The 18,957-nt window shown below is 38.1% G+C and overlaps 1 protein-coding gene across 1 annotated transcript; it reads left to right on the top strand.

Moving 5' to 3' along the window:
• LOC121255656 (transducin beta-like protein 3) lies at positions 1-18,590 on the top strand. The gene is made up of 14 exons (XM_041156095.1): positions 1-369; positions 840-1,022; positions 6,479-6,628; positions 7,846-8,063; positions 8,217-8,493; positions 9,229-9,363; positions 10,420-10,538; positions 10,880-11,036; positions 11,143-11,389; positions 11,470-11,546; positions 15,705-15,824; positions 17,048-17,178; positions 17,264-17,438; positions 17,960-18,590. Exons 1-14 carry the CDS (start codon positions 73-75, stop codon positions 18,317-18,319), a joined length of 2,646 nt encoding a protein of 881 aa, XP_041012029.1. The 5' UTR covers positions 1-72; the 3' UTR covers positions 18,320-18,590.
• The last annotated feature ends 367 nt before the right edge of the window (positions 18,591-18,957 follow it).

Here is an 18,957-nt window from a genome sequence, read left to right on the forward strand (position 1 = left end):
GGCGTTAGTGGTTCACCCTTAAAACCCTAACTTTCCCGCCCCTAAACCCTAGTTGCCCTCCTCCTCTCTCTCATGGCTTCCGTACCGTTGAAGAAGAACTACCGCTGCGTGCCCTCGCTTCAGCAGTTCTACACGGGCGGACCCTTCGCCGTCTCTTCGGACGGCTCATTCATCGCTTGCGCATGCGGCGAATCCATCAGGATCGTTGATTCTTCCAACGCCTCGGTAAGGTCCACGATCGACACGGACTCGGAGGCCCCCACGGCCTTGGCGCTTAGCCCCAATGACAAGTTGCTCTTCTCCGCCGGCCACAGTCGCCAGATTAGGGTCTGGGATTTGTCCACCCTCAAGTGCGTGCGGTCTTGGAAGGTAACGCCTTTTGAATTGGCCACTCGTTGGTTTCTTAGAACAGATACATAGAAAGAATGCCAATGGAAATTAGGGAAATAGAAATATGCTCTGCCTGGTTGTTGAGAAAACTAATGAAAAAAAAAACTACCCTTGTCTTGTATTTAGTTTGCGCTTTTTATAAATTTTTTTATTACTTGTAGAAAATGAATATTTTTTCCGTTCGATGTAGTAAAAGCGAAAATAATAATTCAGCTGATCTAACTACGGTTGGTTTTAGGTTAATTGACGTGGGATTTGTTTGGTTCTGGAAAAACAAAAGTGATATCATGGCTTTTCAGCTAGTTGAGAACTGGAGGAAAAACACTCAGCTTCTGGCACTGGTTCTAAGAGAAATGAAAGACTTTTGTAGATGGTTTTTTGCGTCTTAATAATAGTTGTATGAACTGTTCTTCTGATCGTAGTTGATATTTGTTTTTCGCGTTGAATAGGGCCATGAAGGTCCTGTGATGGGTATGGCTTGCCACTTGTCTGGAGGATTACTTGCAACTGCTGGAGCTGATGGGAAAGTCCTTGTTTGGGATGTCGATGGTGGCTTTTGTACTCATTACTTCAAGGGCCATACAGGGGTTGTTTCTAGTATTATGTTCCATCCTGATACGAATAGAGCACTTGTAAGTTCCAACTTAAGACAATTATACTCTTATTTTTCTGTTTACAGTGTTTTAGAGGTGACCTTTGTTGATGATTTATGGTATCCTTGTTTTGCTACGCTTCACTATTTTATTTGTTACTTCAGATTGATCCTTCTTAAGTATGTTCTAAACCTTGATCTATTACATAAGCTGAAAATCTGAAAATAATACTTAAGGTGTTTGTTTTTACTGGTATTTGATGCTGTAAATTTAAATGTAATTGTGTTTTCAATATTGGGTTCTCGCTCTCTAATCTTGGGATTCAGAGAGTTTACTCTGTTGAGTCTATAAATAACCATTTACAATCCTGTTTACTGCTGGAGTCCGTACAATCCTGTTATTCATTGCTGGGTTCTCCAGCTGTGGCTCTTCAAATTTCTCCTTTTTTCCTCTTTTCGGGGTTGTTGAAGCATTGCATAAAAAGAAGTATCTTTTCTGTCGCTAATGGTCCCTTGGATCTCATATTCTCACATCATACAAAGAACACTATCTAAACATTGTTTCAATTTTGCAAACTTCTGTGTCAAAGCTGAGAAAATATTCACAGAAATATCACTTGGTTGCATGGGGAGGTAAACTAGGTAAATTGAATGTAGAGGCATGGCAGATGGTTCCTTTGTGCTTAATGCAAGTATATGGATGGAAAGAAATGCCAGCAATTTTGAAGGCCGTGAGAGAACACTAATAGAGTTGAATGCCTATATGCTCAATTGTTGTATGATTAGACAACTGCCCACAACAGTTGCTTCTCACCCTATGGAGATTTTCTGAATTATTGTTCTCCTCCCCCACCTTAGCTAGATGTTCTCTTTGTATATTTCATGTATACATGGGTTGTGCCCCCAGCACACTTTTAATAACAAAGAAAAGAAAACCACTTTGAAAGCTCTAACTAGGTATAATAGCATTTACAGGTTCAGAATGTTCTTAGGTGATAGATTATTTATGTGATATAAAAAATTTGATAAATAAGAAAGTGAATGTTTGGTTATTTGTATCTCCTAACGTCAAGTTTAGAATGTTGCACCTTTTTCATGTTGTTGGTGACAGAGCACACAAAACCTTCCAATCAAACCAATATTTTCATGAAACTTTTTTTTTTTATAAGCTATATTTTCAGAAAATTTAATTCATGTTGATATTTTGTAATCACAAATGTGGTTAGCTGTTTAGAATAAGTTAGGCATGGCTTTTGGATATGCATGTGATTTAAGGTCCTGCTTTCCTCCGTTAAAACAATTATATGGGGTCTCAAAAGTGGTTTGTGTCTTATTTATAAGTAATTAACTTGTCATTAATATGCACAAAACTATGCAGAAAGTATACAAAAGATACACTATATAGAAGAAGAAAAAGATACAAGAAAGTCCTGTAGATTTAACCCATTAAGTTTTATGGAAGCTGTCTGTGATAAAAGATTGTTGATAAAAATTTTTTTTAGCTCCTCCAAAGTTCTTACACGATCCTCAAAGATTAAAGGCATGTTTGGGTAATGAGATGAGATGAGAATTCTATGAATAGTAGTGGAATGATTTTTGAATAGTAATGAAATGATTTGAGTTAAGAAATTTTATTGGATTTTGGGAAATGAGAGAAAAAAAGTTGATTAAAAATATTATAAAGTTAAAAAATTGTTTGAATATAATTTTTTAACATTTTTTTTGTGTTTTGTTTGGAAGTTTGAGAAAGTTACTTATAAAAAAAAGTTTGAGAAAGTTGTAATGATTAGATGAAAAAATTGAAAAGTGTTGTGTTTGAGTGATGTGTGGGAAGAAAATTATGAGAAGTTTTGAGATGAGAATGAGATATAAAATCTAACTTCCCAAACAACCCCCAAGTCATTTCTTTCCTTATAAATGCACCAAATGAGGCTAGTAGGAATCATCTTCCACACGGCTGAAAATTGCCAGTTGCCACCTAACCCTCCCGAGGCATAAAATAAGTCCACAACTTTGTGGCATGACCCAAGCCAAATCAAATCTACTGAAAAAGTCACTCCACAATGCACATGCAGTCTTGCAATGAAGTAGAAGATGATCAATGGACTCCAAACTCCTCTTACACATACAACACCAATCAATCACCACAATAAACCACAATGTAGCATTGCTTGAGGTGCACTTGCAGGAAACTTCTTGCCGAGGGCCTGTGCATCCCTGGGATTAGTCGGGATGCTATTCCTGGACACCCGGTGCCAATAAAAAAAATACCACAATATGTCTCATAAATTTTTCATGCTAATAATCTTCCCTGAGGCTATCCAAGCAAAAATATGTAGCTCTAGATTAACCTTTGTCCTCTAAATATTCTTCCATGGAAATGGGTTATTATCATGAACAATAAGGATACTATAGAAGGAGTGGACACTGAATATTCCTTTTCTGGATGGGACCTAGAGAATCTTGTTTTTGCCTTCTCCTTTCAATCAAGTGGAATCTATTATTGCTTTCCATAAGGTCATTCCCTCATTTTGGTAATGACAAAGGAATTTTCCCAATAATGCATTGTTAAACCTGAGCATATTGCGAAACCCCAGTCCAACCCTAACCCACCCTAAAAATCAGATAACATTTCTTGGCCCAATTCACCAAGTGATATTTTGCCTCTTCCCCAGGAACCCATTCCTATAAAGGAAGTCTTGCTGCAACTTCTTGTCGCAGTTACCCACACTAGCAAGGAGTGGAAAGAGAGACGTGGAATATGTAGGCAAGTTCGATAAAGTGCTTTTAATCAATGTGATCCTACTACCTTTGGTTAAATATATACGCTTCCATCTGGTCAATTGTTGCTCAATCTTCTCAATAACTCCTTCCCAAATTGCCTTTGCCTTGAAAGTGGCTCCTAAGGGGAGGCCAGCCTCACATAACACCAAAGTATCATCTGCATACAAAGATGAGATAAATTGCGTACACTTGCATTTCCATTCTCCTCACAAAAGCCTAAAATAAAACCCCATCGACAACTGTAGATAACATACTGCTCAAAGCCATAGAAAAGTTTAATCAATTCATGGTAATCTTATCCTTTAAATTGAACTTGTGACTTGTCTCTATATGTTTTTTGATGATGTGGAACCCCAACAAGGTAGGGTCTGTTGTACGCACACTTGGGGAGAATCCTGGCTACACGACCCTACTCACCAGAACCGTGTATCAGGTAATTTGGGGGAAGTTCTAGTGCATAATCAAATTCGGTTTGTTTGAGTCTATAGCCCATCTCATGCCCGCTCTTTGACCACTAAGATGCACTCTGCTACTTAACTTGTATATACATTTTTTTAACAAGTAGTAGAAAATTTTACTGAAGAATGCAAAAGGTAGAGAGACACATGATGACTACAAGAGAAATACCTAATTAGGAACATAAAAAGATACAAGGAATGAGATATATACCGGCCCATTAGCCTTGTGAATGGGATATATAAGATTATTTCTAAGGTGATTGCTAATCGCTTACGAGAGGTTTTGGGGAGGATCATTACATAATCCCAAAATGCTTTTGTTAAAGATAGGCAAATTTTGGATTCAGTCCTCATTGCTAATGAATGCCTAGACAATAGGCTAAAATCTGGCCAGTTGGGAATACTATGCAAGTTAGATATGGAGAAGGCGTATGATCATGTGAACTGAGAGTTCTTACTCTGTGCTTGGGAGGTGCGGTTTTGGAGAGAAATGGTGCTCATGGATTAGATGGTGTATTTCAACGGTGAGGTTTTCCGTATTGATGACAAATAATCTACGGAGACGTAAGGTGATCATAGTAGATTGGTGTTGTATGTGTAGGAAAAATGGTGAAAATGTGGATCATTTACTGTTGCATTGTGATGTGGTTGGAATGTTATGGAATGAAGTGTTTAATAGAATGGAGTTAGCTTGGGTTATGCCTGCCACAGTGACAGAACTCATGGCTAGCTGGATAAATCTACGAGGTTTCCCACAAATCTCAGCGGTATGGAAAATGATCCCGATTTGTATCATGTGGTTCCAATTGAAGGAGTGAAATGACTGGACATTTGAAGACAAGGAGCTCTCACTAGAAGAACTTAGATTATTTTTTGTTAGCACTCTTTTTCTTTGGGCCATAGCTATAGATTGTCGTGGCCTCGAATTTCATGATTTTCTTGTTTCTATTACGTCTCTCTAACTGGATGTGACCTTTTGTATACCATATGTGTACTTGGGCTATGCCTATTTATATCAATATAATCGTTTACTTATCAAAAAAAGTTACAAGGAAATCATTGAAAGTTCAGCCCATCAAAACCTATAGTAGCTGCCCAAAAATGAGTATTGAAAAAGAAAGTTTTAAGCTCTTCAAAGGTTCGCTCATGCTCCTCAAAATTTCTACCATTCCTCCCCTTCGAATACACCTCACAAGACAGATAGGATCCATCCCCACTGCTGATATTTGTGGGCTACCATATAACCCTCTAACTTTACATTTAGGGGATTTATCTATTTCTGAATGTTTGAATGCGCACTGGCTGTAAGTGTGATCCAAATTTTTTTTTTTTATTCGGTAAGCAAAATTTTATTGATCAAAAGAGTAGGCAAAAGCCCAAGTATACGGGACATGTATAAGAGCAACACCTAAGTGTACTAGTTTAGTGATACAAGGAAATCATGGAAGTTCATGCCATGAAAGTCAATTACACTTGACCAATAGAGTAAATTATTGAAAAACAAAGTTCTAATCTCATCCATTGACCGCTCTTGGTCTTCAAAGCTTCTCTCATTCCTCTCCCTTCAAATGTATCACCATAGGTATATTGGTACCGTCTTCCATATGGATGCATTTTCAGAGTTGCCTTGAATGCCTCTCCGAGAAGCTAGGAGGTCACTTACTCTCCTCGGCATTGCCTAAGTAATCCCAAACGAGCAAAAACTTCATTCCACAAAGTCATGGCAATCTCAGAATGAAGTAGTAGATGGTCAACGGATTTTCCACTCTTCTTACACATATAACACCAATCCACGACTATGATTTGACGTTTGCATAAGTTGTCTATAGAGTATCTTCCCTAAAGAAGCTGTCCATTCAAAGAATCCTGCCTTTAGAGGTGCCTTTGTCTTCCAAAGTATGATCCATTTGACCTTTGTTCTTTGCAAATTTTGCAGCTGTGCAACTTTTTTGTATGTTACTACTAAGAAAAGAAACACGGGATTTGTTATATTACCAAATTAAGTAAGTGTTGTTCTAAAAGAGAAATTACCATGACTGATCATCTCTTGTTTATCTAATCCCACTCTAGACAAATTTTATATTTTCTACTCCTATTCTTTTCAATCATTTGTTTTACTCTTATCATGTTTTTAATTTCCCATGTACTTGCGCTATGCCTACCATATCATTAATAGAACTCTTAGTTTACTGATAGAAAAGACACATGACCTTTTCAATTGCATTTTCATCTTGTCATTCTTACTGTTTTATAGCTTTTCTCCGGAAGTGCGGATGCAACAGTACGAGTCTGGGATCTCTTAGCTAAGAAGTGTGTTGCAACATTTAAAAAACATGAGTCAGCAGTAACTTCTATTGCTGTATCTGAAGATGGAAGGATCTTGCTCACTGCTGGAAGAGATAAGGCAAGGTTCTACCTTTTCTGATCAATGATTACAGATATGGTTATCTTAATATTGGAATACTCTTTTTCATTGATATGTACATGAGTTTTCTCATGTTTGAAGTTGTGCATCTGCTTTCTCTTACAAAATGACATACATAAATAGTTTTCTTAGAAGGGTCTCATAAAATAGTTTTGATAACCACCTCTCTCCTTGTTCATTTTTATTTCTTTCACATTTTGTTTACGTTCTTGGGCAGGTTGAATGATTTCATCCCTCATCTGAACATATTTCTTGTGACTTATCTTTCATCAACCTTGGCATGCATTGGGATTACCCGAGTATCTGGCTGAATCTATTCATGAGGGTGTAGTTTTGATATTGGACTAGACTACACCTGATAGCCCCAAGTTTTTATTCGTGCTTAATGCTGAAAGAATGATTCTGAGGCAATGGAGCTCATAATGCAGTTATTAAAGTAGTGGAAAGAGTATTAGTGTTTAATGTGTAATGTATTTACATCTTCTCTTGACCAAATCTATCCACCATTTTGTAACCGAGAACAAATTTCAAAGGCATTAGTGAGCTTCAGCTGTTGTTTTTTGAAAAAGGAGGTGCTTTTGACCCTTTTTATAATCTAACATGAGAAGTGTGAAAAATAAGTCATTGAATGGGGTGGGGGGAGGGGGTTATTTACCCTTGCAGTGTTGATTGTCTCCACAGTTATTGCAGCCTATGTAGCTTTTTAAAAAAAGGGCATCAAGTGAAATAGTGATTTAAATTACCTCGTTTTGAAATTGCATATACCTTTTAGGCTGTTTGCAGTGTCTCTCTGTGTAACTTAAAACTAAATGCTGAGTTCTAGGACTTTTCCCCTCCCATTCATGAGATTGTTATATCTTTATTTTGTTGGCAAGATTGGTAATTTTTTCCTTATCCTTTCCCCTGGTCTTCTATCTATTTCCAATAATCAAGGCAAATGACAGCTTACAATCTTTTGTTACATTATAAGTGCATTCAATTGATTTTCCTACTATAGCTATCGTTTTTTCAGCTGTGATGGTTGTTTCTTAGATCATAGGGCATTTTGTTTCATGACTAGATTGGGGTAGTTATTGTTCAGGAAAATATGAATGTCTTTATGTCAAAATGCTGCGCTTTTTATATGCATCTGTTTACTTATTGAGAAAAGTATTATATGCGTGTATGGTTGTTTCTGATCTTTAGGTTCATTGTAGGTTGTGCACTTGTGGGACCTTCATGGCTATGGTTTCATAAAGACTGTTCTAACATATGAGGTACTCGAAGCAGTGTGTGTGGTTCATTCTGGGAGCCTCTTTGCTTCATTCCTGGCTTCATTCTATAAGCAAAGCGAGAAGAGAAAAAGTGTGTCATCGGCAATTCATTTTGTCACAGTTGGTGAACGTGGGATTGTAAGAATATGGAACTCTGAAAGGTAAGCCAACATGAGGATGTTTTCCTAATAGATTGGATGAATTATATCTCTGGTTAAATGGCTGAGGGGCCTATGGGCCTTCCTGATTTTCGTCCTCATGAATTGTTCATTCACAATAAACTGCATTTATTTTAAGTTTTGTTATTTTTACAGTGCGGCTTGCTTGTTTGAGCAAAAGTCATCTGATATCACTGCCAGCTCAGACATGGATAGGGGCTTCACATCTGCAGTAATGCTGCCTGTAGATCAAGGATTGGTTTGTGTGACTGCTGATCAACAGTTTCTTTTCTTTGCCCCTCTAGAACAAACAGAAGGGATGTTTAAATTAGCATTAAGCAGAAGACTTGTTGGATACAATGAAGATATTGTGGATATGAGGTTTGTAGGTGAAGAGGAAAAATTCCTTGCTGTTGCCACAAATATTGAACAGGTAATTTGCAAGAATCCTAATACTTCTGGTGATGAATATCATCCAGCCTCCTAGGGGAGGTTTATATGTATTGACGCACAGTTGTGCACGCCATGTGTCCAACTGTCGTGGAAAAGCCACGCTTCTATTATAAGCTCTTAGGGTAAGAAGATGCTACAAATATCATAAAAAGGTATAGACATGCACAATGATAAAACCTTAAAGTGAAACCTTTTTTGTTGTATGTTCATGACAAGTTACATTTGTGTGTTGGATGACTGTAGTGTAACAAGTACAAGCACAAGCTATGGGGATGAGCAGTGATTAAAGTGAAAATATATTCATGAATAATGCATAAGCTAGGGAATGTTGCTTGTACGTGACCATAATTTCTGCTAGTCGTTGGCTCAAGTGGTAAAGGCCTTGGTCTTGGTGGTATGCTCCTTCCTAGGTCTAAGGTTCAAATCCTCTTGGGTGCAAACAATCTCTAGGGGCCATCGGATTGGGGGATTTTCTCCTTGAATTACCTGATGTGCACTTGCGGGAAACTCCTTGCCGAGGGCCTGTGCACCCTTGAGATTAGTTGGGACATTGTTCTCGGACACCCGGTGCCAATCAAAAAAATAATAATAATAATTTCTGCTAGGCTGGCAAACCTATCTAAATGCACAACTTTTATTTGTGTTTGGGAAGGAACATTATGTTTATTTTGATATTTGTTGACTAATGTATGTATGTCAATTTGGACACATGCAGGTACGAGTGTATGACCTAGTGGACATGTCATGTTCTTATGTGTTAGCTGGTCATACTGAAACTGTTCTATGCCTTGACACCTGTGTATCAAGTTCTGGAAGAACACTAATTGCCACTGGAAGTAAGGACAACAGTGTAAGTTCTATTTTCTTCTTCCACCAGGCAGCAGTAGTGTACGTTATTTGATTTCCTCTTCTCAAGTAGTATGCAAGTGAAAAATGAAATGGAATCCAATAAGCTCAGGCTCAAATTGCACATATTCTTCAGGGAAACTGGGGTAGAGGTGAGATTGTAAATTCAAGACCAGTTATTTGCATAACTTTCCAATCAAAAGGAAAAAACTGTAATTAATGGAAAACTGGAAATATTGCTAGAATGGATAAAGCACTTTACTTTTTTTTCTTTGTAACATAGCTATCTGGTGCATCCTCCTACACATGCACAGACACACAAACATACATACCTAGAGACGTGTAGACTCAAAGTGACTTGTTTGTTTGTTTGCCTGTAATATGTTTCATGGAGATTCTTCATTTCTGGACCATTTGTATTCCATTCAGCCGAGACAGGTGGTGAGGATAAGCTTTGTTGGGTCCCTTCAAAGTGAGGGGTCTTTGAAAGAAGATTATCTCACATAATAGCAACCCATTCCCTTGTAGGATCATTTGGTGGTAAAAAGCTTTTGAAAGTGGCTTCTTCGTTTTGACTCCAAGGAAATCCTCGCCTTGGATAGTTTATGGCAAAGGAATAATATTGTGATGTATTGTACTGTAGGTGTAGGGGGAATGGGGAAATGATTGATCATCTTTTACTGCATTTCATGAGGTGGCTTGTGCTTAATGAAATTCTATCTTTGGGTTAGCTTGGATTATGCCTCATTGTGTGGTTTTGGAGCATGGAAAGGGAATTTTAGTTCTCAAAGCGAAGCATTAGGGAAGATCCATCTCGGTTTTGTGGTGTAGTTGGAGAGAAAAATGGTGAACTTTGAGGATTGTGAAAAGGCGGATGGAGGAGGAACTCAAGGATTTATTTTCTATTTCGAGTTTAATGAATTTTTTGGTCTAGTTTCTCTTTTTGTTCAGTATATCACAGATATAGATCCTATGTACTTGGGCAACACCTCTTTTGATCATTAATAAAGCTTAAATTATGAAAAATGTTTTTGTGTCTCTAATTCCATTCTTTGTACAGGTTAGGCTGTGGGAATCAGAAAGAAGATGTTGTACTGGAGTTGGTGTTGGTCATATGGGAGCTGTTGGAGCCATTGCTTTCTCAAAGAAGCGGAAGGACTTCTTTGTTAGTGGCAGTAGGTGAGTGCTTACACATGCAATCGTTTCACCAATAAAATTAACCTGACCATTTATTTCAAGTGTACCTTGAATGCTCTTTGATTGGTTTTCTCATCTTGGTGCTTTCCATTGCACCTCTAGGGGTGGTAAGCTTTAGATGAGAGCAGTTGTAATATGTAGTGCTTCTTATGTAACAATAACTGCATGCTTTGCTCCTCTTCCATCAGCATGTGAACTTAAAGTGGTGCTTGTTATTGACACTAGTAATTAAAATTTCATCCCATCCCCACCCCCCCCCCCTCCCAAGTATTTCTAGTAACTATTAACTATTCTCTGTTAATAATCTATTTTTCTTGTCTTAGTGATCGTACTCTTAAAGTCTGGAGTTTGGACAGTCTCGTAGATGAGGCGGTGCAGCCTATTAAGTTGAAAGCAAAAGCAGTTGTAGCTGCTCATGATAAGGATATCAATTCTCTAGCTATTGCACCAAATGATAGCTTTGTTTGCAGTGGTTCTCAGGTTTGCCTTTTTTTTTGGGCTGATTTGGATAAATTTGCTTTTTTGGGCTTATTTGCTAAATTGCCTTCTCCAATTTGTTTTCTTTTTCTCCTTTTGTGCTGGTTAGGATCGCACTGCTTGTGTTTGGAGGCTTCCAGATCTGGTATCAGTAGTTGTACTTAAAGGGCATAAAAGGGGGATTTGGTCAGTAGAGTTTTCTCCTGTTGATCAATGTATCATAACAGCATCAGGTGATAAAACGATAAAGATATGGGCTATATCCGATGGTTCGTGCTTGAAAACATTTGAAGGGCATACGTCTAGTGTATTAAGAGCATCCTTTATTTCTCGTGGGGCCCAATTTGTTTCTTGTGGTAATGTGGCTAACAGTTACCTGTTTGGCTTTATCTATTGCTGAGATGACAGTTAGAATCAACTAAATAATCTTTTTCAGGTGCCGATGGCCTTGTAAAGCTATGGACAGTCAAAACCAATGAGTGCATTGCTACATATGATAAGCATGAGGACAAGGTATGAGTCTTTCTTACAATATTTATTCTGAGTTTTCTCTGGATTATGTATACTGAACATAGCCCTACAATTTATGTTATTCTGTATATATATGCATCATGCAAAAATATCTCCCCAAAATCTTGTATACTAAATTATTTGCATACGACGTATTAAAAAATGATCTGCATAGAAATGATGGGGAAGCTGAAGCCTCATCATCTGCTATGTTGAATGTCCAACAATTTGTTGGCAATGGTCACTCTACAGAATGTCAGAAATGGTTGACCTGGATTACATCTCTTTTTTATACAAAGTTATCTATGACATGTTGATGCTTTCCATCCATAGATATGGCATTGTGATAATGAAGATTGATGATCCAAATTTAGGTTGTGCCACTGGGATACAGATAAATTAGTGACCTAACCTTTACACTCAAGTGGTTTATAAACGTGAAAGATCATATTTCTTAGTATCAGTCTTTGTTTGATTTCTTGGTCTGCATCTCGTTTCTAGTCCTCTGGTTTTATCACGATTTCAGTCTACTAGAAACACACCTATCAGTTACTTTAGCTGTATGCTTCTTTAGTCCTCACCAGGATATCAATGTTAATCTAGAATTAGGGTCACATTGGTGAGAAACTTCTGTGGGGAGAATTAAGCTCTTGGTAGAGAGTTGTGTGCTAAATTTCCATGATTCTTTAAAGGTCCCACTGGGGAAAAAACTGTAAAAGTTTCTGTCTATTTGTTTGAGGGGTTTAGGCCCTTGTGGGTCCCTATTAAAGTCAGTGTCTTTTCTGGTATAATAAAGGTAAAAGGAAACAGCTCTGAAACCGTGCTGGCCTATATGGGTGTTGGGAAGAGCTGACTATATGTGATGTGAGTTAGCATCATAAAATTAAACACTAGTCCCACCTAGTTCTTGCACCATATCGATGCTTTTGTTGTGCTGGGTCAAGGAGGGGCAACTGACCTTTTTTCAAATGTAATGTGAGCTAGCACGATAAATTTGACCCCTGGCCCTGCCTAAAAGCACCATATCTATTTTCTATTTGTGCTGTTGGTAAGCTTCTTAATGTCCCATTTCCCTTAATTTTGAGCGGAAGTTTTTCAATTATTTTAGTAGTTATCCACTTTTATGTGAATGCTTGGAGAAATGAACGAAATAAGTGATAATTGAGGAACCTTTTACTTTACAAACTTGGCAGATGAGTTTTGCTAGGATGGTTAAATTGTCAATTGATGTAATTGCGAGGCAATGGCTCCTCGTAGAAGGTGATTGTATTCTTTCGGATCATTTGGCTGTTAAGGAAAATATTGTGAATTTTTATGAGAAGCTTTTTTGGGAGGAATACACTTGGAGACCTAAGTTGGATGGGCTGTTTTTTGAGTCCATTGATCAGTTTAGTGTGGAGTGGTTGGAGAGAGCTTTTGAAGAAGAGGAAGAACTTGATGTGGTTGGAGGAATGGCGAGGGATAAAGCTCTGGGCACAAATGGTTTTTCTATGGCTTTTTTTTCAAGCTGGTTGGGGATATTGTGTGAGACGATGTTATGAAGGTTTTTCTTGAATTTCATTTGTTTATGAAATTTGAGAAAAGCCTTAATGCTACATTTATTGCACTTATTCCTAAAAAAGTGGGGGCCTGTGGAAATGAGGGGTTTTCGGCCTATTAGTTTGGTCAATGGGGTATAGATCATTTCCAAGGTGTTAGCTTGCCGCATGAGTGTGGTGATAAAAATATTATTTTGAAATCTCAGAATGCATTTGTGAGGGGAAAACAAATTCTTGTTTCGGTTTTAATAGCTAATGAATGTTTGGAAAGTAGAGTTAGATTGGGCGACTTTGGTATTCTCGTTAAATTGGACATGGAAAAGGCATATGATCATGTTAACTGAGAGTTTTTCTTGTACTTACTAGGGAGACCAAAAAAAAGGTTACTAGGAAGATATGGTTTTGGAGAGAAGTGGTGTTTGTGGATCAAGCATTGTATTTTGACGGTTAGATTCTCTATTTTGGTGAATGTCTCCCCAATTGGTTTTTTCGATAGTTCATGTAGCTTGAGACAAGGGGATTCTTTGTCTCCTTTTCTTTTTGTTCTTGTTATGGATGCTTTAAGCAGAATGATTGAAGCGGCGGTGGATGGGAGTTTCTTGTCGGGATTTTTGGTGAGAGATGAGTCTTAGGGCAGCATAACAGTCTCACATCTTCTTTTTGCAAACGACACTTAATAGTTCCAGTGGGTTTGGTATTGAATATTTTGGATTTGGCTAATATATTGGGGTGTAAGGTATCTTTGCTATCCATGAGATATCTTGGTCTTCCTTTGGGCGCTCACAAAAAATCATGGTGTGATTGAGAAGGTTGAGAGGAAGTTGGCTGGTTGGAAAATGATATATTTGTCTAAAGGGGGAGAATTACTTTGATACAACGTACATTGTCTAATCTTCCAATGTATTTCCTTTCTCTTTTTCCTTTGCCTGCAGGGTGGCCAATATAATTGAGAGGATGTTTCAGAATTTTTTGTGAGGAGGTAACGGGGAGGAAAGAAAGTTTTACTTGGTTAGTTGTAATAAAGTGTGCTCATCGGTTTCTTGTGGAGGATTGGGGTTTGAAATTTGAGGCTTTTCAACAAAACTCTTCTTGGGAAATGGCTATGGAGGTATCATCTTGAGAAGGATGCGCTATCTAGAAATATTGTTGATGTTAAATATGGGAGGATGTGGGGGAGTTGGTGTTCTAATGAAGTTAGAGTGTATGGGGTGGGTTTGTGGAAGTCTATTAGGATGGGTTGGGGGGAATTTGTCAATCGTTTTAAATACAAGGTGGGTGATGGGGCAAGGATTAATTTTTGGCATGATATTTGGCATGGGGATTCGGCTCTTCCTTCCCTCTATAGGAATGCTAGAGATCAAGAAGCTGCAGTGACTGTTTCCTTTATTTTATTAAACAATAATCTTCAATGGAATGTCAATTTTATTAGAGATGTGCATGATTGGGAAGTGAATGTCGTCTCTCAGTTTTTTGGAAGATTATATGATATGAAGATTGTTCAGGAAAGAGAGGATAGTTTGCTGTGGATTCATGCTGGAAATTCCAGATTTTCAGTTAGCTCCTTTTATAAGGCATTAACTTGTCATTGTGTCAATAAATTCCTTTGGAAATGTATTTGGAGATCTAAGGTGCCTAGTAAGATTGCATTTTTCTGCTGGTTGGCATCCCTTGGAAAAATTTTGACCACGGACAACTTGAGAAAGTGTGGATTATTTGTGGTGGATTGGTGCTTTATGTGTAAGAAAGATGGTGAATCTGTTGACCATCTATTTCTTCATTGTGAGGTGGCTAAGACTTTGTGGGATGAGATTTTTTATTGGATGGGTATTTCTTGGGTGATGCCTAAGCAGGTGGTGGATCTTTTTGCTTGTTGGCAAGGTTTTAAGGGGAGTCATCGCATTGTTGCCATATGGAAGATGATCCCTTCATGTTTGATGTAGTGCTTATGGTTGGAAAGGAATGGGCAGTGCTTTGAAAATAGAGAATGATTGATGGGAGAACTTAGAGAGTTTTTCTTTAGTACTTTGTGTTTTTGGGCTAAGGCTCTTGTATTGAATGGAGAGATAATATTCATGACTTGCTTTTAGCCTTTTCTAGTTCCTAGCTTGTATTTAGGTGTTTTCTCTTGTATACTTCCTATGTACTTGAGCTATGCCTATTTACTTGTCAATAAAATTCTCTTATTACTTATTAAAAAAAAAACTTCCGAGAACTGGACAATTTTTTTCATCCCATTTGTGTCCTTATGCCACAACTAGTTTTTTGAATTGATATATATTTTTTACTGATAAAAATAATTGACGTACATTTTGAAATCAGTCTGCAATCTGCACTATGCCATTTGTATCACAGTCGTACCACTGTGTTTGTTTTAAATTGATGATCTTGCTAAGCATTTTTAGTTCATGACATGTGTCTGTGCATCTTATTTCCCATTGTCTACATACTGTGAGCTTTCAAAATGAATTCCCATGATGCCCCCCTTTTTTAAGCGGATTGATTTTCCTTTTTTATTACGGGGACGGGTGTGTTACATATGAAAAAAAATGTGGGGAGGGTCTGTCTGTGTGTGGTCGTCAGGTTTTGCTTGCATTTTCTTCTGCTCACAGGATTTACCCTGCAGGTTTGGGCTTTAGCTGTTGGGAAGAAGTCAGATATGCTTGCTACTGGTGGTGGCGATGCTGTTATCAATTTGTGGTATGATTGTACTGCTGATGATAAAGAAGAGGCTTTCCGTCAAGAGGTGAGTTGTTTCACGGGCTATTTTTGTGTCTTTATCTATATTCATAATTTTTAATGATGACATAATTGTATATGACTCAAGACTTGTTTGTCTTTTGTTTAGTGGAGCTCTTCGATACCTGGATTTGTTTTTTGTTTATACCTGGACTTTTAAAATGGTAGTTTGGATGTGTTGAACATTTCCACTCTTGAATCCGTGTATGCTATCAGTTTTTGTGCTGTTATCAGCTCTTTTTTTTTTTTTTTTTCATGATGGGGAAACCACCCCATGGCAGAGCTCTTAGGACTCACCTATGGAATCTAAACCCCCGGAGAGACTAGCACAGCAACTCACTGCCATTACCTCCCACTTAATTCGCAGTTTAATCCCAGGGGGATTGAACCTGTGACATGGACATGGGGCTCATGCACACAAGTTCGCCGTTACCACTTGGGCTACCCACGGGTGGGTTATCAGTTATAGTGAACATGTGGTGCATATTATGTAATACAAAAAAGTACATCTGAATAGTCCACGGGCTTTATTATGGATTTGCGAAATTGTTTTGTTGTGCTGAGTTCTTGATTCACAAAATGATTCAGTTGGACATATTGAGCTTCTAGGCAAATTACCTGTGCTGCCCGAGACTTTTGATACCTGATCCAAGCCGGTCAGCAAAAATGGAAGTTTCTTTTGATATTTTTTCTTATTTAAAGGTTCCAATTAGATACATGGACAAGCTGTGTCTCGAATATGAATAAATTGTATCATGGTGATATGTACATAACAAATATTCTATCGACTAACCGTTGGTCTATAGTTGTCAGTGTTCCATACTTGATATCTAGCAATCTACATAGATTGGTTGGTCTTTGGTAAATCTCTCCGTAACTATCATTTGTCCTGATCTTAACATGGCAATTTTACCATTGCTACCGTCGGAAGAAGTCTAAACTGCTGCTGCTGCTGCTGATTGCTAAAGTAGTGTTGGCATAAATTTTATATAGTTCCTATTAATAGCCAAAACTAGTATTTAGGTTACTAGCAGAGCCACCAGATAATACCCCAGTGAAACTTGAACCTATTTCTAGTGTGGCAGTAAGAACATTTGTGTGAAGTGTGGACAAGGCAACTTCTAGAACTCGGTGGTGGTGTGTAGCTTAGATGATTTAAGTGCAATGTCTAAATCTTGTTGCAATGTCTTATTTATAAAACTCATGGCTTTTACTGTGATGTCTATGCAGGAGGAGGAGGTTCTGAAAGGCCAGGAATTAGAAAATGCCGTATCAGATGCTGACTACATTAAGGCAATACAAATTGCGTTTGAACTTCGCAGGCCTCATAAACTCTTTAAGATGTTTGCTGAACTTTGCAGGTTAGGAACCTTCCCCCGGTTTCTCTTCTACCCTCTTTTGCCTTCTCTTTGTGGTGTTTAGATCCCTTATCTGGGTCCTCTGCAGGAAGAGAGATGCTCAAGGTCAGATAGATAAAGCCCTTCATGCCCTTGGCAAGGGCGAGTTTCGTCTTTTGTTTGAATATGTTCGAGAATGGAATACCAAGCCAAAGCTGTGTCATGTTGCACAATTTGTGCTGTTCAGGGTTTTCAACATTCTTCCTCCAACGGAGATTATTGAGGTGTATTCCTCTTCATGCTCTTTTAAATTGATGAAGAAAAGATTTAGAATTATGGCCCAATGAATTGAGGCAACAATAGAAATGGTCTATGAATTTGGTATTCTAGGCTTAAAGACTCTGATAGGGTTTGGTGACTCCTATCTGTGGGACCCAAAGTCTTGATAAATGTTAGGGGCTAGCAGATGTGAGCATATCTATCATTATATATAAACACACTCAGCCAATTGTTGTGAGCATTGCTTTGCCTTGTTTCATTAGGATGGATGGCTCCTGAAACTTGGTGGCTGTGTTTGAGTGCTAGAACACAAAATGATATATTGATCTGGGGTTGAACATGTAGTTGAATTTATCAAATTGTTAATGAAAATAATGTATGGAGTTCGCACTACGAATCGTGGCAGTTAATAATGAAGAATATGTGATTAGTAAGAATATTGTTCTGGGTATATAAATGTGACTAATAAGATTTCATCAATATAATTGACTAATTAGTTTACTTTTGTGATGCCATCATGTTTCAGATAAAAGGGATAGGTGAACTCCTTGAAGGTCTTGTCCCATATTCTCAGAGGCATTTTAGCAGGATAGACAGGCTTGTAAGAAGCACTTTTTTGTTGGACTACACTCTGACTAGAATGTCAGTTATTGAACCGGAAATCGATGAAAAAGAAAGGAAAGATGAGTCTTTGAAGCACTCTCATGTCCAGCATGTGGATGAGGTGCTTTCGACGGAAAATGCTGATTCCGAACAAAAACAGAATTCTGAAGAACGGCAGGCCGCTTCAAAGAAACGGAAATCAAAGAAATCCAAAGACAGTACAAATAAGAAGGTGAAGAGTGTGGCATACACGAGTGTTGAAGCTCTTTCATTACAGGCATGATACATTGGGGGTGCTTTCATCCCGTTGATGTATTTATTGATTTCTCTTAGATTCCTTCACAGGTTTCACAGTTTTGGCTGTCCTTTTAGGCTTTAGTTGTGGTTAAAGCCAATGTAGAATATGCGCCTTAATTGATTCTTTTTTCTTTTCCTCTTCTTCCCTCTCTCTCATCACATTTTGGTGAACCAACCATGAATATTGGAACACTTGACACTCAGAAACACTGTACGTCTCTGTACGAGGGCTTTTGCTTGAGCATAATGGAATGATAGAAGGGTGTTATTTACAAAGGAAACTCAGACATAATGAGTCAAAGTAATTTGCTTTCGTGGAACTATCAAATCCGACATACTGGCTGACCTTTTAAAGTTCATCGATGCATCCAGCATCCTACGAGTCAACAATGTCCTTATGTTTTTAGTTTTTTCTAAGCAATATGCTCGTGTATTTGCTTTTCATGCTTCCAGCAATGCTTCCGGCGACACGCATTGCACTGTCCAAATTACAGGCTTCTACTCTCCAAGATGCTGCCACTGGAATTGTTGGCTGATAAACTGTGTAGCACACGTGATCTCAATCTTTATGCTCGAGGTGTCGCCCTTCATTGTATCGGTTCGACGTTGTCTCCTTATCTTATC

Source organism: Juglans microcarpa x Juglans regia, chromosome 3D (assembly GCF_004785595.1).
Source record: "Juglans microcarpa x Juglans regia isolate MS1-56 chromosome 3D, Jm3101_v1.0, whole genome shotgun sequence".
NCBI classification, from domain to species: Eukaryota; Viridiplantae; Streptophyta; class Magnoliopsida; order Fagales; family Juglandaceae; genus Juglans; species Juglans microcarpa x Juglans regia.